The sequence below is a fragment of the Trifolium pratense genome, linkage group LG2, assembly GCF_020283565.1.
Source record: "Trifolium pratense cultivar HEN17-A07 linkage group LG2, ARS_RC_1.1, whole genome shotgun sequence".
Lineage (NCBI taxonomy): Eukaryota > Viridiplantae > Streptophyta > Magnoliopsida > Fabales > Fabaceae > Trifolium > Trifolium pratense.
In genome coordinates, this window is record NC_060060.1 from 46,368,059 (window position 1) to 46,390,119 (window position 22,061).

The 22,061-nt window shown below is 32.8% G+C and overlaps 1 protein-coding gene across 2 annotated transcripts; it reads left to right on the plus strand.

Moving 5' to 3' along the window:
• The first annotated feature begins 4,276 nt into the window (after positions 1–4,276).
• On the plus strand, positions 4,277–22,061 carry LOC123905881 (probable WRKY transcription factor 27). 2 transcript variants are annotated; one of them, XM_045955658.1, is made up of 9 exons: positions 4,277–4,564; positions 5,270–5,349; positions 5,581–5,611; positions 5,702–5,800; positions 6,787–6,967; positions 12,062–12,238; positions 18,370–20,413; positions 20,545–20,661; positions 21,291–22,061. In XM_045955658.1, the coding sequence occupies exons 7-9, from the start codon at positions 18,864–18,866 to the stop codon at positions 21,805–21,807; spliced, it is 2,184 nt and encodes a 727-aa protein (XP_045811614.1). In that variant the 5' UTR covers positions 4,277–4,564; positions 5,270–5,349; positions 5,581–5,611; positions 5,702–5,800; positions 6,787–6,967; positions 12,062–12,238; positions 18,370–18,863; the 3' UTR covers positions 21,808–22,061. The 2 variants fall into 2 exon arrangements, with proteins under 2 accessions (XP_045811614.1, XP_045811615.1); XM_045955659.1 differs by lacking the exon at positions 18,370–20,413 and having other exon boundaries at positions 4,295–4,564.

A 22,061-nucleotide genomic window follows, 5' to 3' on the forward strand; every position in this document is an offset into this window, starting at 1 on the left:
GTTAGATCCCTTATGGCTTATGGCTTATTTTGTGACACTTACGTATAAGTTTAGTAAGAAAATTTAAATAGATATAAACTGTTTTCAAGGTTAAGTTCAAGGGTGTGTAAGTAGTTATAACACTAAGGGTCTGTTTGGTAAAATTAAGCTATAAGCTAGCTGATAGCTGAAAAGCTAGTTGATTTAAATTGAAGTGTTTGGTAAAATTAGTTTTTCAAGTGGCTGATAAATATAAAATGACATAAAAGTACATGTATGTTTAATTTTTAAATATTATATTTATAAACATTTTTAACTATAATTTATTTTAAATATTTAATTTATTTAAAATTATAGTTTGAAAATTATAAATGTGATATATGAAAATTTAATTGAGATTTGTTTAACTGATATTGTTTAACTTTATTATCAAATCTTTATATTTTTATGTTTTAATGGAAAATTATATGGTTTTATTTAAAATGGTAAATATGTAAAAAAAAAATAAAAATATAAACATTGACATGAATTCAACAAAAGGAGTCCGTTGAAAAAAAATCAATAAGGCAAGTGCAGTTATTGTTCAGTTCCTAAAAGAAATAACGTGGGTAGTTAGAGAAGCTCTAAGGATAAAAATGGAATAAAGGTAAAAAGCTATAAGCTATAAGCTCAAACGCTACTTGAAATAGCATTTCAAAATATGCTATAAGCTAGTTAGAGAAGCTCGTTACCAAACACCGTTCATTTTTAACAAACATGCTTATAAGCTAGTCCAATAGGCTATAAATTGGACGTACCAAACAAACCCTAAATCATAGTTTATTTGTTTTTCTAATTAGTTGTATACTAGGATGATATTCATGCCATGCACTAGATATCTCTCTATTTTTAATATTTTTTACTTAAAGTATTGTATGAATTTTTTTTATTTGTAATTATATAGTAAATGTTTAATTTTTTTTCTTATTATGTTAATTTTATTATTGTATTATAGTATATTTTTGTAATTTGTAATTTTTTTAAAATTAAGATAAAAAATTTAACCTAAATTATCCGGTATATGTTCCCCGTGGATCTTGGCAATCACTTGTTTCGATTTACATATTGATCATTTCTGAACTAATAGAAAACTTTTTGGTGGACATCGTCGTGACTTTTGATAGTTACATACAACTCTATATTACATATAAAAGCAGGATATCCATGATGTGTACATGTAGGGTTAACTAAATCCTTTATTATTCCCTTTGCTTTTCCCAAAAAAAAAAGGGTTAACTAAATCCTCATTAAAATTTATTTTTCCGTTCGAGGGGGCTCGCACATATTCTGCAGTACCCCTTGTAAAAATGTTAGGATAAAATTTTGCAGACAAGTTCCATACCGTGCTGCAACGAGCTAGTCTCACAACGACTATTACAACATATCTATTTTGTATTCGTCTATAATAGAAGAGTTGTTTGTAATGATATGTGTGTGTGTGAGAGAGAGTGAGAGAGATTTTGTATGAAAATCACACCAACATAAGTGGTGATGGTGCATGGTCAACTTCTGATGAGTGAAAGGAAATCACCGGTCAAACCACCAAGGTTACACAAAGGTCTATTGTGTAAACCTTCAAGAAGTTCTCCCATCCTTTGCATCAAGAATAATGTGCAATCATGACTACGCAACAGCTTTTCAAGTGTGAAGTACGCACATAATAGGATGATGGCATCACAAAAACAATATGATAAATATATGAGGTAATCTAATGAATGCATTTATGTTTATGTTAAGCATTCAACCTCTTGATATGCAAAAGACATGTTCTTGATTGGATTTAGATTCTCTCTAATTTTCTCTCTCATGTTGTCTTTCATTTTCTTAATCCAATGGTTGGTAAATCACAAAGAGCTAAAAAACATTTATATATAAGAAAAGTGAATAAATAGCTAAGATTACTACAATATAACCAACACGAGAGAAAAAATTGGAGAGGATCCAAATCCTAATTGATTCTCTAGGAGAATCGTAAAAAACCTAGAATATAAATGATTTATGAGCTTTAGTTAGATCCACTCAATTTGAGAGTAACTTAGATCATTGTAAAATCAACTAAGTTTGTCATTAATACAATTTAGATTGATTATAAGATTTTCATTGGATACTCTATATATGAAAGTTAGAATCCTAGAGCATGACTTTGTATTAGGGGTGTGCACATCAACATGATCCGACCGAGAATCGAAACACCTGTATCCATAATCATGCTTTCGGGTCGGTTGAATCGGGTCTGCGGGTTTTCAGATTATAAAAATTAGGTTGACATGAGTATTGGTGGGCGGGCTCTGTTCCCGTAATTTAAATTTATTGATGACCGAATCCGACAGATAAGGGAACATGACTGCTAATATTTACAGTATACATTGGTGAAAGAAGTGTTTTTAAAATCGGACCGGACCGGCCGGGAACCGGCAGTGTACACGGGTTGGGACAGTTGCAGGACCAATTTTGCATTTGAACCGGTAAAAACCAGAGTGACCCGGTCGGATGTCCGGTTGAACTGCGAACCGTAGAAACCCAGACTAAACCGGACCGGACGGGTTAAGCATAAATAAATTTTCAAAATATTCTAAATGTTGCCAGGTGTTGAACACACAGGGTCTTTAGATGATAAGAAGGAAAATTTACGAGTTGGCCAATTAAGTTTTTGTGATAATAATGCATCTAATTAATATATAATTATTATATTATAGGTAACATAAAAACCCCAGCCAGCACAATTATGAGACTTATGTTAACATTTTTGTTTTGTTTTATGAATACCTATTAATATTATGTTACATCTTTTTGTTTTGTTTTATGAATACCTAATAATAAAAGACATTGTTAGTTTTTTTCTGTATATTTCATTTTTGAAATATTGTTTAATTTAAAATATATATATATATATATATATATATATATATATATATATATATATATATATATATTAGAAAGTATATTGTAATAAAAATAATGATAGAATGAGGAGTTTTTGAACATATGATTTTTTATTTAAAAACATTGAAAAAATATTTATATTTAATTTTATATTTGATCAATATTTTAATATAATTATATATTTTTTTAATAAAGACCGGGTCAACAATCATGCGGTCCGACCAGTGACTCATTGGTCCCACCACTAACCTAGTGACTCAGAGCTTCGACCAGGTTGATCACCGGTCCGAGTTTTAAAACTATGGGTGAAAGTGACTGGCGACTGCTCCACAACTGCATAATTTGACTTTGTTTTTTACCTTTTTTGGGACACGTATCATTTGTTGAATATTGTTGTCAAAAGACCCTATCTATATGAGTTGTCTTTTGCAGAGATTGAATAGTGTTTTAAAGAAAAACAATTCTTTTGATGTGACTCTACTTTTAGTTAGTAAATTTATTTTTTTATTAAGAAGTCATGTGCATAATTGTCTGCTACTTGTCCATTTTATTTATTTATTAGTACGTTTCTCTGTTTATCTTCTTCAATTGTTCTACAAAGGAGATTGTAAATATTAAAAGTGACGATACTACCACTCTCTACTGGAGATGCGACACAGTTATGAACCCTCTATATTCTTCTTTCTCATTCTTTGTTGTGCCCTTGCTACCCGTGTAAACTCACCCGTTAACCCGTCATCCGTCAAAACCCGCACAATGCTACAATCGAAAATGGGTCTCAAATATTGCCATCGGTGGTTCGTCAGTTTTGGCTTTTTTGGGCCAAATCCGACCGAAACCGAACTGTGCACAACCCTACTTTGTATCACATTGATAAAAACTCAAAGATTATGGAAACCGCCCATTAGTGGAAACAACTTGTAACCCAACAAGGTATTCCTTCTTGGAAGGCAAAAAGTCCTGATGTGCAACACTAGATGGAAATCCTCTTTTGTGAGGTTGAAGTCTTTCCTAGTTTGGGAAATAAGGAAATCTAAGATATTTTACCTAAATAATTGTAATCGATTGAATTTGATTATGATTGAAGAAGTCTCTCTTAGTTTAGGGAGAAAAATCACTCTGTAAGTGCTGAAATTGACTAACTGATCATTTAATAGTGAACCATTATAAAACTTATCATGTCATTTCTCTTTCCTTGTACTCTAGGTTTTTAGTTTTATTTATGTTCGTTATAATTTATCTCCAACCTCGACATTACAAAAAGTGTTAGTTGACTAACGAATAGCCACATGTCAGCACCATGATGGATTTTAAACAAAAATATTTATTAGTAAAGATTTTTTATTTATATTAAAAATCAGAAAATAAAAACCCTACCGCTCAATCATTTTCTTTCTTCTGTAGATTATTGCAAAAACCGAACGCACCGAAAAATCCAAAGTAGATTAGAAGACCTTCAGCAACGTAGTATATGAGGAGTCTTCTTCATTGGCAAAGGACTGACTATAGTGATTTGATAGATCTGCAAAACGAGAATGATGTACGAGGAAGATCGTATTGGGATACGGTGCTGGGGGAAAATGGAATGGTGAGGGCCAGAATCGAGGCTTTGAGGAGATCGCTGGGGAAGAATTGCGATTGTCCTGCCATTGTGCTATCTAAGGTGAGAATCTATAGACATTGCTTGTAACATAATCGATCAATTTGGTCCGGTGGGACTTGGGAATGTACTCATCCTCAAGGTCTCAGGTTCGATTCCCTCTAGTACCAATTTGGTGGTGGGGGGCTACTCTAACTTTACGGTGCATTGTTGCTTCAGGGCAATGACCTAGCATTCACAATATAATGTATTTGATCTAGGTCATAGAGATTGGATTAAGTTTTACATTGGCCGTTGTTTGCCTAACACAACCCTCTCCTTTTATCCGGGCTTCGGACCAGCTATGCATAGCAAGGCTAGCATAGGCAGGATTGTGTGACATATCATGTATACTGCCATAAAATTTTACTTGCCTACTTTTCCAAACTTTAATGATACACCGTTGTTCCAAAGTGAAGAGACAAACTCAAAGCCCATGAGTAAATAAATTCCAAAGGGATTTTTCGAACTTCAAGTAGCTTTCCAATGCAAATAAGTGACCTACTTACTGTGACTGAACCTCATACTTGAATTAGACATTTCTGACCTTCTATGACCGAACCTGATCCTTGCACTACACATTTTGTGTGCTAAAATATTCCCTTGAACACAGGCTATATTTTGTACTTTTATCATTATATGTTTACAATCACATGTTTTGATCAATGTTGATCTCTGATTAGCAATTAACACCAAATACTGACCTTTTTTAATTTTTAATCGTCTTAGTTTCATATGTCAAAAAATTGAATATACCAAGTGGCGTGGTGGGTGCCTGCCGTCTTGATTTAGCATATGAACATTTCAAGGTACGGTTGACTTTTTCAGATTGCAATTTGAGATGTAGTTGTGCTGGTTTGAGTTAGTGCATTTACGGGTTATATATGATCCATTATTTATTTGGTCGTTTAGAAAGACGTAGTGACGCATATACATGCAGATGGTTGTTCCAGAGAATGAAATTGAATATGTTAATATTCTATTCTTACTTGATTTATTTTTTGTTTGATTTATAATGTTGCTCACTACATACCATGCAGGAAAAGCCTCATTTTTCCAAACGAGAAACAGGTATTATTTCTCTTTCATTGTTGCACATATTTTAATTTTATTTGACATTTTGACTACAATCTTTACCTATTATAAATATTTTACCTTCAGGTCAAGGCAGCTAATAAACTTCTGAAGACAATCCCTCACAATGGTGTTGGGAAAAAGGTCGATGGATATAGCAATAGCAACTACAAATGGAATTAAACGGTACGTATTGCTCATCTAAGTTGGTTTTGTGTGAATTGGTGCTGTTGTCATAGAACTTGCTTACAAGTTGTTTATTCGAAATGTAATATCAGTAAAATGATTATTGTATATCTTGAAATCTCATTTAGAGCAGTAACTCAACAGGGATATCCCTTCTCATGTTTCTTTTACACATGCAAGAATATAATTGCCATAGACTAGCCTCCTTTTTTTTGCCATTGATTCTTCTTTGGTTTTCTTAGTTCTACAGTACTTTTAGCAGTTTTTTACAAATATTGATTTTTGATATGCTATTATGATTTGAACTTATTTTGATTAATTATCCCATTATGTTTACTTGAAACTCGAAAGAGAAAAATGCTGATTATTATTATTTCAAGGATGACCAATTTGTTTTCTCCAATTTCCAAAATAGTAAATATTCCATTAAATTGAAGATCATCAATCAATTAGTCCTTTTGTCAATCAATTTTGATGAATCTGGATTACAAAATAAAAAGTTCAGTTGAAACCATAAACAAATTTATGAAAATATACTCCATTTGAGCATGTCATTGACAACATCGATTTGGCATTTATGTCCCTTTTAGACGATGAAAGATTTAAATTGGATGACAGGCTTCAATTTGAGGGACTATTTTTCCATTTCGTAAATTTGAATGATAAATTGCCAGACCCACAATATCATGCAATAAAATGGTGATTCACTCTTATTATTTCTGATGATTTTAAAGGACGGGCTCAAATACTATTACGTGGACTAATCTTAATAGTTGATAATAAAAAAATGAAAATAAAATCTTCTCCCAAAAATGACTGATCATGGTGAAGTGTAGTGAAGAGAAAATGAAAGAAAGAATGAAATATTTTATCCTAAAATAGTGTTATTTATGTATTTACAACATTTGCGTCAAATGAGCAAATGTAGTATTTTTTACCAAAGCAACAGAATATTTATGCCGACATTATTGCTTTGGTTTGAATAGGTATACTCCCTACTTCTTTGATAAAAATATGCTTGATAACATTCTTGAAGAAGCTGTTGATCAACAATTCCATACATTAATCCAACCTCGGCAAATTCTGCTGCGGCGAGATGTGGTTGATGACAACTTGGCGGCAGAAGTGGTTGAGGAAATTGCAGATAGTTTATGGGAGCCTCCAGAGGTATGACTAATTTTTTGAACATTTTATTTTATTGATTAATGAAAGTACATGGTTGTGGAAGAAATTTTCAATGTAGTGACTAGTGAGTAACAATCTGACATGGAATACAGTTTTCAATTTGAGCATTTCAATGTATCGCCTAATTTGGTAATTGTTTGACATTCAAGTAAATGATGATGATGATGTTTGTTATAGAAAACAATGTTGTCAAGATCAAGATTGAACCTAGGGGGGGTTGCAACATCATAAAATATATTAAGATCCTTATTAAAAGTTATACTAATATATATATAACCTAGAGGAAAATGAGTGTTATATTTTGATTTCAGAATCCTAATCTCAGTCATTTACTTTGATCTAATGGCTGAGAATGACTTCTCTTACTCACATAAAATAGCTATTCTCACTAGATATGCCCCCATTAAACGTAATTAACTAATAAATGATAACATTATTCAAACAAATTTAAATCTGAAGTATCGGAACCAAAACATCCCAAGTCAAAAAAAAAAAACCATAACATAAGAGACAAAGACAAAAATCTAACTACAGTAATAACCACTACCATAGCATTTAGCAGCCACTACTCACTACAAACAGGCCGACCTTCAGTCCCGTTACCACCTTGCTCGTACACAACCTGCCTCCCCCAAAACTTTCCTGGTGCCAACCTTCAAAACAATGAAGAATTTTTTTTGGTTAGAAAACAAGTTATTTTAATCATAAAGTCCTATCATTAAGTCAAGTTTCTGACAACCACAGTTGTCGGCCTATGGTTATGCACAACCTATGGTTATGCACAACCCATTCATATTCGTAGCAAAAGAAAACAATGCACTGCATAAATTGAAATGTCATTCGTCCTCCCCATAATTATAGAATCTAAGGAAAAACGTAAACATTGTAGAGAAGAATAAGGGATTACCTCCTCGGAAACGCTTGTGCATTATCGTCATTAGCATGGTTGGCTGTGCCAGGACTGCTGCCTTCCCCGTGCTTGCTTTTGAGCTTCCGATTATTTGCTGACGAACTTGCTGACGAACTTCAAAATAATGAAGAAAAAAATATTTGTAAGAAAACATGTTATTATAATTTTAATGTCCTGTCATAAGTCCATCTAGTTTCTGACAACCACAGTTGTCGACATATGCTTATACAGAACTCATTCATATTCATAGCAAACACAAAACAAATACATAAATTGAAATATGTCATTCAACCTCACTCATAATTACCGAATCTAAGAAAATTATAAACCTTGTACAGAAAAATAAGTGATTACCTCTTCTCGGAAGCTTTCATAGTATCCTCTTCCGAAGCATTGGCAGACCTATCATCATGCTTGCGTTTGAGCATCCGATGCTTTTCCGATCCTTTTCTGATGCAAGAAAACATGCTATTATAATTTTTAGTTATATAGCCCTGTCATGAAGTCCAGTTTCTGACAACCGCAGTCGTCCATGTATGCTTATAGACAACACATTCATATTCATAGCAAACACAACACAATAATTGAAAATATATCATTCATCATCACTCATAATTACCGTATCTAAAGAAAAATGTAAATATTGTACAAGAGAATAAGGGATTACCTCTTCTCAAAATCTTCAACAAGATCAGCAGCACAAACTAAATTTTCTCGAGGCTCCCAAGTGTTATCTGTCTCATCCCATCCGAACCTTGAACGATAAATAAACAAAGAAATAAAATATTATTAAATATATCACATTGGCCCTTTCCCCTTCAGTTTTATCACAATCTAGCCCTACAACAAGAACAAAAACGAAAGGGGCACTCACCATTTGACCAAATACTCCACCTTACCCTGTAAAATTGCCACCAACAAAAAGAAAAGTTAGGCATAAGAAACAATTGGACAGAAAAATCATTATCATACTCCAAGACATATAAGATATAAAAAATAAAAATAAAAACGCTGGATTTAAAAAAGAAGAGAAGGAGAAACATCACCTTGCGGACCCTCTTTTGACGAATAGATTCGGCTTCATAAAAGCCATCATTGAGAGATGGAAAATTGATGGCCGGAACACGTTTCGGAGCTTCCGAGGTTACCTTTCCAAACATCTTGCGACGAGAGAGAAAGCGAAGAAAGATCAGTATGCAGCTTTGATGAACGTTCCGTGGTTCGGAAAAGAATTTAGTGTTTCAAATTGTGGCTAGGGTTTGATTAAAACCTCATTGAAGTATAGATTAAGTAATGGGATCTGTTACTTGACTTGTGAAGCCCTGTGCTCGAAGCAAAATCAGATTACTTGCACAAAGAAAGTGACCAAAGATATATTAAAAACTTAGAAAGAAGGTATATTCTTTGTTGTTTTTAACTAGTGGAATTTTCACTCTGCCTATTCTTAGTCCAGTGGTTTCTTGGTGATGTTTATTATATCTATATAAGTATGATCTCATATACAAGTTAATGGAAAAAGGCGCAGAACGTTGGAAATGGGATAATCAATCTTTCTATCTTACGCAAGTTCCGCTTTTTGTTTAACATGGTTTTTGTTTTTTTCTTTTTGAAATTGAATTTACAGCTGTGTATGACGTTATTATTATTTTTACAGTTGTGTATGACGTTATTATTAGTTTTGTTTAATAGAATATATATATTATGCAGAGATGTTATATTCGTCTTTTAAGGAAAAACATTATAGATCTTTTTGACATAAGGATGTTAAAATTAATTCTGAACAATTCAAAGTGCAATTCATTGACATCCCTCATATTTTTAATAAAACAGTGCAGAGCGATGGATTTTAGATAGATTCATTTATAACTCAGATTCATATACCTGGTCATAAACAGATGCAACTTTTTGTATTTGTGTTTCTCTCGCAAAGAATACGACAATGATGTTATTCTAACATTTCCGCTGTGTCTACGCAATTTCATTTCCCCTTTACATTGTTGTGACTATAGAGGCAAAGTTGGAAACAAGTAAAAGAAATAAGGCTATTTTCCAAATATTTCACAGTATTCACGTTCATTCATATTTGACTGCAAGGGTGGGAAAGATAATAGTGGAACATTAATGACCATTAATTAATTATTATACACTTCAATATTCGTCTCAAAAACATAACGTCATACACAACTGTAAACTTCAATTTCAAAAAGGAAAAAAAAAACCCACGTTAAACAAATACCAAAGCAACGAGGGCATTAACTTGTGGCTAATGCTACGGTGGACCACCTTCACAAGTGGTCCACCGTGGACAAGTGATCTACTGAATACGAATTTTACAAAATTTACTGTTAGATTGAAAGTTTATATCATAAGATTACGGTATTTAATAAACCGTTAATCTTGATGGGTCTCAATAACATATCAAATGATTTTCAATTTTCCTAAATTTTTCTATGGATGATCTATATGATATAAACTTTCAATCCAACGGTGGATTTTGTAAAATTCATATTCGTTATAATGTTATTCATGACTGGTCCACCATGGACCACTTGATGAAGTGGTCCATATTAGAATTTACCATTAACTTGTATATGAGATCATACTTATATAGATATAATAAACATCACCAAGAAACCACCGGACTAAAAATAGGCATAGTGAAAATTCCACTAGTTAAAAACAACAAAGAATATACCTTCTTTCTAAGTTTTTAATATATCTTTGACCACTTTCTTTGTGCAAGCAATCTGATTTTGCTTCGAGCACATGGTTTCACAAGTCAAGTAACGGATCCCATTACTTAATCTATACTTCAATGAGGTTTTAATCAAAACCCTAGCCACAATTTGAATCCTTAAATTCTTTTCCGAACCACATAACGTTCATCAAAGCTGCATACTGATCTTTCTTCGCTTTCTCTCTTGTCATATCTTCTCTTGTCGCATGATATTCCGAAAGATAACCTCGGAACCTCCGAAAGGTGTTCTAGCCGTTAATTTTCCATCTCTCAGTGATGGCTTTTATGAAGCCGAATCTATTCGTCAAAGGAGGGTATGCAGGGTCATGTTTCTGCTTCTTTTCATTTTCATTCCAGGGTTTTTATTTTTTATATCTTATATGTCTTGGAGTATAATAATGATTTTTCTGTCCAATTGTTTCTTATGCCTGACTTTTATTTTTGTTGGTGGCAATTTTACAGGGTAAGGTGGAGTATTTGGTCAAATAGTGAGTGGAGTGCCCCTTTTGTTATTGTTGTAGGGCTAGATTGTGATAAAACTGAAGGGTTGTAGGGCTATATAGTGTAAATAGGTATAGGATTTTTTGTAGTACTTTTCCTATTTAAAAAGAGATCATATTTTCAATTGTTCCATTTAGTTTAAATATTAAGTGCAAGTATTTTTTTTTTTATTGTTCCATTTATTTTAAATATGAACATAAGTTTTTTTTAATAGCTACTAAATATGAAAAAAAAACCTATAAAGAAGAACATTAAAGCAAAGTTAAAAGTGAAGTATTATAACCAAAACATCCAAAACAAGTCATAATTAGTCAGATACATAACATACGTTCCACATTCAACTAAAATATTAACCATCAGAATAACATTCAGCAGCCTCACTATCACGAGCCACTGCCATCCATCCCCACTATCAACTTTCACAGAAGCCATTTCCAATGAATTTGAATGCAGATCAAGCAATGGCAGCACAGCAAAGCGGTGAGGGTAGATTTGAAGATATGAGATGAGCAAAGAGGATTGAAACTCGAGAGTGGTGGGGTAAGATGTGTGAAGGTTAAGAGATGAGTAGAGAGGGTCAAGAGATTCAAGTGGAGGGAGATAGGTGTTGTTTTTGGGAGTTTTAGGACGGGTTTAGGGGATCCCCCGTCCCTGGCTCGGAAAGGCCCATTTTTGGGATCGCAAGAGATCTCACGTTCTTTACGATCTTGTTCGTGTTTCACTATGATCTTACCAATTTGCGATTTCACATGTGATTCAAGTCATACAAGGGGGGGCATGATTGATAACAATGGATAAAGCATAGCCTGGGATACCTACTAATACTATATCTTATTATTGAATATAAACAAGTTGTGTACGTATCATTAATACCCATATTTATTTTTCTTGGAAAATTGTTAAGTTTCTTGTTCATTTTTCCTAACAGGTTCAAGAAGTGCTCGATGAAATGGGCCATCCTAGTATACCATTTAGTTATTTCGAAAGCTGCGGAACTCGAGTTCCATTATAATGTTGACAAAGCACTCTTGGGTAATAGGTGGTTGCGGAAAGCGACAAGCATACAACCGAAGTTTCCATATATGGTTGACTCCTTTGAAAGAAGGTATATTCTTTGTTGTTTTTAACTTGTGGAATTTTTGCTCTGCCTATTCTTAGTCCAGTGGTTTCTTGGTGATGTTTATTATATCTGTAAGTATAAAAGAACAAATAGTGGCAATTAGTTTCCAAGAAAAAAATTGTTATACTAATCTTGATTACTCTTTTTGAACGGCAAAATATATTAAATGAGATGAGAAAAGTACGAGTAATAGACCCATAACTGAGAAAAGTACAATGGGGTACTCTAGCCACCCAAAAAAGACTAGGATTAAAAACAAAGGTGAGGATTTGTAGTCGACACATAAAACCAAACCGCCTCCTCTGATTTCTAGATACAAACCACTTCCAAGAGATAAGCCTAATAGCCTCAACTGTTTCGTCAACCTCCGCCGGTTTAGAATACAAAATTACTTCATTCCTAGCTTCCCAAATTTTCAAAAGTTGAATGCCAAATGAGAGATAATCCTTTCCGAGACTTTGAACCAGAAGTAGAAGAGATGAAGCTGCATCTACAAAACAGACGGTCTTCAACTTCCACCACTCCCGGACACCAAAGGCAATCGGAGTCAGGACCGATGCTCAGGACATTCCTGTCGTTCAAGTCACCATGGATTGGTAGGCGGTGAAGAAAGAGTTGCCAAGAAAAAGTTTTAACCTTTGAGGTCGCCAAGGAATTCCAATTATCTTTTAAAACTCTCCGAAAATCCTCACTTAAAAGACAAGGTTGAAGGAGTAAATCGCTAAGAGCCTTGTATAAAGATTTGACGGAAAAGTAACCGCCGGTTCCAAAGTACACTTCCACCAATCACTATCATATTTAATTACGTTAATAAACAAATTACTTTAATACTTGTATTTCATATTTTATTACGTTACCTTAATCTAGCATCAAAATTCCTTGTAGTGTGATTAGTTAGGTCTGGGTTCATTTTAGACGCGTTAATTAGGGAAACTAGGACCTGTGTATTCTCTTTGAGATCAATATATGTTTTTGTTCTTATTGTGCATTACACATGTCAATGATTTTCTGGCTATGCCTCTTTTCAATCTGTCTCATAGTATTAGACTTTAAAGTGGCAACCCAAACGATGCCTACCTGGTGTGCTCGTGATTGTTTTTTATCCCCAATCAACCGTGTTCTCAAGTACTTGCATTTTTATACAGTTTACCCCTGGCGACCTTTCTGGTAGGTGACTCCATCACTAGACTCTTAGTCACCCGTATGAGACAGAGCCCAAAAGGTTCTTTTCAATGAGCCCTTATCAGTGTGCCCCACATCATTGTTATTGTTTCATGTAGTAGGCCATTCGGCTGCCTTTGCATCTTGCAGATATCCTGTCTGATCTTCCTATTTTTTCTGTTGTTCTGATTTGGCTGTCTGCTCCTTTCATGTCCCGCGTTAACATTTGCAAGTCATTCACGTGCTTTATGGTGGTTTTGATCTCCAGTCTTTGTTATTTAACTTGAAGCCTAGTTGTCAATAATCATTCAAATGCTCTCTATGACTCTAAAGTGTGAGACCCTTGTTTTCAATAGTTATACGTCATTTCTCTACTTACAAATCAGATGAAGTAACTATGACACCGTCGTTTCTATTGTCGAAGTCTAGTCTAGGTTGGAAAAGCTTAATTCTCGAAGGAAGAAACGTGTACCCAAATGAATTACCCAAATTTTCATTTTTAAAAAGTTGGTACGTAGTTTGCACTCACCCATGAGTATCAAGAGTACCAGGTACGGTTATGACTTGAATTTTGGAGTATCCATACTTCAAAGCTTTATATATTGTTCCTATTGTTCCTATCGGCCTGCTTTCGTCACCATGGCTAGGAACAATATTGTAATTGATGAGACACTTTTTGTGGTCAAATTGGAAACGATATGACTAACTGAAACGAAGGCCACTCAAATGGGACATTACCTCTCTGCACTGGAGTCAAAACTCGGTCCGTGTACTTGGCGTAATGCTGGGAAATATGGATGGTGGAGCAGCTAAGTTGGCTTCTGTTGGACCAAAAACAGAAGATGCACATGCACTAGCTAAGTGCCGCCGGCCTGCACTTATAGGCCCAACTCTTCCATTTGACACCTAAAGATTTCCAGGGGGACATCCCATTTAGGACTTTATTGTTATATGAGTCTCGCTAAACAGTGCTCTAGGGACACTCTTTAAGCATTCCATTTAAAGAAATAATTTATTCAAAAAGTGAAACATTTTAATTTCCAATGCGTTGACTTCACACATTTCCATAAAATCTTAACAAAAACTTACTATTTAAGATAATTAAAGAGTGCCCCTGGGGCAGGTTGTCAGGATCAGAGTTTTTACCTTAACTCGTTTTGCATAGGTAAACTCGACAAGTAAACTCGAATAGTAAAATCGTACGAGTTTACCTAAAATTAAAATAATATTAAAATTATTATGTATATGACATATATACTAATATAATACTATAAAAATGTCAATATTTCTAAATATTAACTTAATTATAAAGCCAAAATATACCAAATAACCATATAAACAGCATATGTCCATAAACATGCATCAAAATACATAATTATCCCAACAAAATCATATAATTGAACACCCAAATCTATTCAAAATAAGAAGATTCATAAGTTTCTAAGTTAATTATAGGAGAATGTTAACTTATGTCCTTAAGGGCACATGTTAAGAAGATAAATGTGGAAAACATTTATTTAACTTGTGGTGTATTCAATTATCTAAACATTAAATTCTTTGTATCATTAAATGCTATATTTCTATTTTTAGGTAGCTTAACATGTGTCCTTAGGGCACAAGTTAACATGACCGGGGTTCGAACTACCGGGGACATTATTGGAGTGGCCGGGGTTCGAACATCGATTCCACATTTCTCCACATTTAAATGTGCGAGACTCTAGCCGCTAGGCTACTTAACCAAAAGTAAAAGTGTTTTTTTTGAAAAACGTGTAGGAAATTTTTTGTCTAACGGCCAAAAAAATGAAATTGGGCCAGAAAAGTTTGAAATGGTAAACTTGAAAAAACATGTAAACTCACCCGAGTTTACCGTTTTCACTCCGAGTTCTCGGTTAAAGTCGTTTTTCCCACCATTTTACTAAAAACCGAGTTTACCTTCGAGTTTAACCAGTTTTTCATACCTAAACTCGTAAACGTACGAGTTTACGAGTTAACACTCAATTTTAAGAACAGTGGGCACTGTTTAGCATTTTCCTTATTATATTAAATAGAAGTTGAGCATATTGTTACGTTAACCTAGAACTAGAAGTATCTAAATTGATGTAATACTAAAAAAAAAATTATTAAAAGATTAGACAGAAATATAAAGAAAATTTTTTATATTCAATTTGTCGACGTTACTGTTTTGTTATGTTGCTGATATTGTTGTCTATAATAGAAGGGTTCGTTGGTTAATCGGCGAAAACCTTCACCGTTCGTTGCTATGTGACGAACCTTGCTAGCAAACACATCCCAGACCAAAGGTCCAAAACTGGACATGAACTATTTTTCGCGTATTACTGAACCTGTTTTGACAAATTTAAATGCATAATCATGCAGACATATACCTAAATTAGTTTAAATATGCAAACTATTATTACAGACGCAAAACATTACTGCGTAGACGAACCCCCTATACCCCTCCTCTGACTCTAATAATAGTAAGACCTCATGGTATATAGGGCAGTGCTATATACGACAATAGTTTGCTTTCTAGAATGCGAACTTGGTGAAGTGTTCCCGTGCTAGATGGCAAATAGTGATTTTTTTAAAATCAGTGTGTTGTTTGATCTTGGGGTGTCATGGCTTATAAGTTAAAAACTTTGTTTGTTAACGGTTTTTAAAAAAGAGCTTATAACTTATTTTCTAAACGCTATTTCAAATAGCTTATGAGCTTATAGTTTATTATTTTTATCTTCAATTTTACCCCTATCATCTTACTTGAAAAAAATTAAATATTAATTAAACATTCAACCGCTAATTTAGTATGTCTTCAATCTTTTATTATGTCATTTCATATTTATAAGTTAGTTCAACCGCTAATTTCATACTTATAAGCTAGTTCAACCGTTAATTTTACCAAAAATTACAAATTCAATCGACTAGTTTATTCGCAATAAGCTAAAAGCTAGCTTATAAGCTATCCGCTATAAGCTAACTTATCAGCTATTTTTTACCAAATAGAGCCAAACTCTCCCCATTGGAGATAGCATAACAAATTTTGTAATGTCGGAGACTAAAACCTAAATGGAAGGTTTTTTGAAGATGAAAACCTAATCAAACTGATGCGTAATTAATGAGATTCTATTTTATTTTATTTTTGTTTTTACCACCAGTATCTGGCCCACTGTACCGCTTAAACCGGTTCGGGGATCAGTTCTAGAGTCAAGTGGCATCGAGTAATAATTAATGAGATTCTTGATTTTCTTTGAAAGTTTGTATATTAAATATTGACTTCCTATAAAAGTTTTTTAATTAATTAAATAGAAACAAATAAATAAATCACTTTTTTTAAAAAAATAAATTTTATTTCATAAATAAATAAATCACTGAATAGTCAATACAATAAAAATAATGAATTTTTTTCATAAACATATACTGTAATTTAGTTACTAAATTCACACAATACATGTGTTGAAATATTTTAGGGGTTTGAATTCCAACCCCTTCCTAATAACTATTAAGTGGACTACCCTTATAAACACTTTTTTTTATAGCAATGGTAAACAACTTTAATCCAATTATTTAATATGATATCTGAATTTAATTATTTATTTTATAAATTCATTAAATTATAGTAAATTAAAAAAGGAAATATTTTTTTGGTAAATTATGAGTCTAAAAGCATCAATTTTATTTTTGGTAAATTAATAAAGAAAAACAAATTTGGAAGATGCAACAAAAAAGAAAATTATTCCAAATTTGTTTTCCTTTATTAATTTACCAAAAATAAAATTGATGCTTTTAGGCTTATAATTTACCAAAAAATTATTTTCTTTTTTATTTACTATAATTTAATGAATTTATAAAATAAATAATTAAATTCAGATATCATATTAAATAATAGGATTAAAGTTGTTTTCCATTCTTATAAAAAAGGTGTTTATAAGTGTAATCCAATTAATAGTTATTATTAGGAATGGGTCGGAATTCAAACCCCTAAAATATTTGAACATGTATATTGTTTGAATTTAGTAACTAAATTACGGTATAAGTTTATGAAAAAAATTCATTATTTTTATTGTATTGACTATTCAGTGATTTATTTATTTATGGAATAAAATTTATTTATTTTTAAAAAAAAGTGATTTATTTATTTGTTTCTATTTAATTAATTAAAAAACTTTTATAGGAAGTCAATATTTAATATAAAAACTTTCAAAGGAAATCAAGAATCTCATTAATTATTACTCGATGCCACTTGACTCTAGAACTGATCCCCGAACCGGTTTAAACGGTACAGTGGGCCGGATACTGGTGGTAAAAACAAAAATAAAATAGAATCTCTTTAATTACGCATCAATTTGATTAGGACAAAATAAAAATTATGAAATTTATTATTTCAAAAAATTGATGAAAATAAATAAATTATTTTCATTATTTTTTTTCATGCATGTATATAATAAAAAAAAATTACAATTTCAAAGTTATTTTTGGTTACAATTCTTTGAATAATTCATGCATTTAATATTTTATATATATAAACAAATTCGTTTTTCACATAAAATATTTCTTATTTCAATTTATTATATGTATTTATATATTTTTAAAAATTCACTAATTACTATAAATTAGTAAATTTAATTATTTTTTCAATTAAATAAAAGAATAGTTTTTTTTTTTTTTTTACATTTTGAGGTTCTGAACCAAAGTGACTACTCCCTCCGTTCGTAATTATAGGAACCTTTTACAAAAAAAGTTTGCATTGTCTCTAAATATATGACCCTTTACAATTTTATACATGCAATTATTACTCTTTTTTCAAATATATCTCTCGTTAATACCACTAACTTGCATTTGAATATGAAAAAATAACATTGAATACATTAAATATAAAGGGCAAATTAGTAAAAGTTTCACATAAGTCAAACACAATTATTACTCCAACAATTTTTCTTAATACTCGTGTTTTTTTGTAGGAGTTCCTATATTTAGGACGGAGGGAGTAATAGACAACATTGTGAGTTTGCACTAATCCTCTATCTCTTATATATAAATACATGGAGATATCATATTAAACCCGTGTAACATTTAAGTCTTGTTGTCGCATCAATTTTACTTTTTATGTTTATTTGATTATTAATGTATTTAATTCATATTATGGATAGATTCATTAATAAATTCGTTGCGCTCCACCATTAAATAGCTTGCTTTGGTCGCTCCTTGTTGTCTATCTATTCTTTTCTCTCTTTCGTTCCATCTATCTGTCTCTCTATATCAACTAAATTTTTTTGTTTTACTCGAAAAGTTAGGTGTTTTGTTCCTTTAATTTGGTTTTGTTTCTCGAGTACCCATTCAATTTAATTAGGTAAAAACAAAATCACTAAACACATTTTTCTTCAGTTGAAAAAATACACACACAGTGTGATTGTGATTCTGCTTAGATTTCAGTTCTCGTCACCCCAAAAAATTAATGTTTTTTGTTTCTCCCATGGATAATAATGATTGGGATCTATTTGCCATTGTGCGTAGCTGCAAAGCAAGCACCTCTACTCCTCATGACACCATTTCTGAAAATCCATCTCCACCTCCAACCCCAACCACTACCAACACCAACACCACCACAAATAACACGACATCCCATCAAAGGGCCACACCATCTTATTTTGATAATCGTACTTCTGCCCATCGAAATAGCTCGATCTCTTTTGCCTCCCCCACCATCCCGATCCCTACCTCCACTATCCCAACAATTATTACCAATACCACAACTTCCCCCACCACAACTATCCCCAACCTCAACACCACCATCATCCCAACAACAATCACCACCACCACCCCCACAACTTTCACTACCACCGCCCTCACTTCCACTATTTGTACCCTGACAAACACCATTGCTACCCCTGCTACAACCACTATTCCAACAATAATTACCAATACCAATCCCGACACCTTTATTCCAATCCTAACAACCAGTATCAACACCTTCAACATCACATCTCCAACCAACAATAGCACCGCAATTACCCCCTTCTACACTACCACAACCTTCACTACCTCTAACCTCACAACCACCCCTGCTACAACCATTATCCCAACAATCATTACAAATGCTACATCTTCCCCCACTGCAATTATCCCCGCATTCTCCACCGCCACCATCCCCAAAAAAATTACCTCCACCACCAATACCATCACTAACACTAATACTAGCTTTCATAACTTGAATCGAAGTTCTACCTTTTTCAATATCCCAACATTCATCGAACAACAACTGATGCAACCAAATGAGTTGACTGAGCTCGAAAAATTGACAACCACCAGATCTATCCCCACTACCACCATTATCCCAACAATTTTTAACAACACAACATCTTCCCCAACCACTATTGTCTCCACCCTTTCCATGACCTCAATCCCAACGTACATCACTACCATCGGTAACACTAATAATAGTGTTCATAACTCGAAAGAAAGTTCTACTTTTTCTTATTTCCCTACACTCATCAAGCAACAAAATGAGTTGACTGAGCTAGAAAAGTTGAAACACAACTTCAATCCCAACACCACTATTTCAATCCCCACAAACACTTTCAGCACCTTCAACATCACTAATCCAAATACCACAAACACCATGATTGCCCCCATCTACACTACAAATACCTTCACTACCCCCACCCTCACATCAACTATTTGCACCCATACAACCAAAACTACTCACCCCACTATGAATAACACTAATATTAGTGTTCAAGGAACCAACCAATATCCTACCATTTCTAATTTTACAATACCCATTAAACAACAAATTCAACCAAACAACAACAATCAAGTGTTTTTTCCCAAACATCTTACCCACATTGAAATGACAAATCTTCATTTTGATCGTACATACAATCAGCCATCAGTTCCACAACAACTCCCAAGAGAGAGCAATCAACTACCTCTAGTACCCCAAATTAATTCTCAGGTTTTATCAAGTACACATCCACAAGAACCACAACACAACTCAAGAAAAAGGTAAAGTTTGGATTCCTATTAGGCAATATACTTTAATCATTATTTTGTCTTATTATATTGAAAATAATGGTAATAATTTTACATAACAACTCCTTGTAACCTAAAATCATTTTACCTTTTATTTTTTACAGAAAAAATAATAATCAAATGGGGTTGGAGGGCCATGTGATTGAAGAGAAGGTCAAAGAAGATTCATGGACATGGATAAAATACGGACAAAAACCCATTAACGGGTCTCCACATCCAAGGTTTTTACACATTCAAAACTTTAACTTTCACAATTTTTTCTTTCCTTTCATATTTTAAAAAATAATTTGGTTAGGTATATGAAATCACACACTCACACCTAGGGTTTTAGATAGTGCATAGGCATTGAATTCCTTGATATTCCGTAGAATTGTGGTTAAATTCGACATATGTGGCCGAACCACGGTTGCATTTGATTTTATTAAAAAAAAATTAAAAACTGTTACTTAATACCGCAACTAATTTTAGTCCTCATTTTTTGAAACTAAAATTGAATATTTTACATAATGCATGGACCAATTCTAACATGAACAAATTTTGTTGGGACTCAAATAAAATAAGACCAAAAGAAAGAAAAAGAAAGGTATATTTGTAAAGAAAACAAAAAAAAAATATATTTACAACGACTTGAAAGAAGAAAACAATTATATGTTTGTATGGATCAAAAATATATTATTTAAACCTTACTTTTTTCAATGTAACATTTAATTAGTATTAAGTGCATCACTCCTAAGCCTGTTTCTTTCAAATTTTATATATATATGAATCACTCATTGGGTGATTTTAGCTATTAAAATGTAATAATTTAGAGATGATTTATTTACAAGGAAGTCAATCAATGTTTTTGTAGGAGCTACTACAAATGTAATAGTTTCAGCGATTGTCCGGCAAGAAAAATGGTACAAAAAAGCAAAACCAAAAACAACACTTATGTTGTGACGTATAAGAGTGATCACGACCATATAAAACCAGCAGGTAATCTAAACTCGATGATTGGGACCTCCCTGAACAAGTCATCAGAGACTAGATTACCCGCTACAAGAGAACCTGGATCATCTTCAAATGTTGGAAACTTCCATTTGCCTAACGTGGCGGTGCTGCAGTTTGATCAACCAGAGAGCAGCAATGTTAGCAACTTCAGATCACCTAATGTGATGATGTTGCAGTTTGATCAGTTGGAGAGCAATAATGGTCAAATTTTTGCAGATGAATCAGATAAAAAAATGACTGGAAGCTTAGATGATGATGATGATGATGATGATGATGATGATGATGATGATGCCATTTTGCTAGAAAAAATGAAAACTATATTGGAGAATTTCTTAGTAGATTTCAAGCACATTATGGCGCTTATTCCCTTAGATTGATATAAACCAAAGATCTTTCTCAATTTGAGCCGATTAAGTTTTGAATCGCCCTCCAAATAATATATGATTCAATGGTTTTTTCAATCGGTGCACAATATTTCACTAAATAAATATTATTAAATTGGTCACTTTTCGTTTTACCGATTAATTTTTAATATTGATCTTATTATTGACAAAGTGAGCAATTAATAATCTTTATTGGGAACAAAATTGTACCCATGCAAAACCATTTAAAAATCATATTTATTACACAA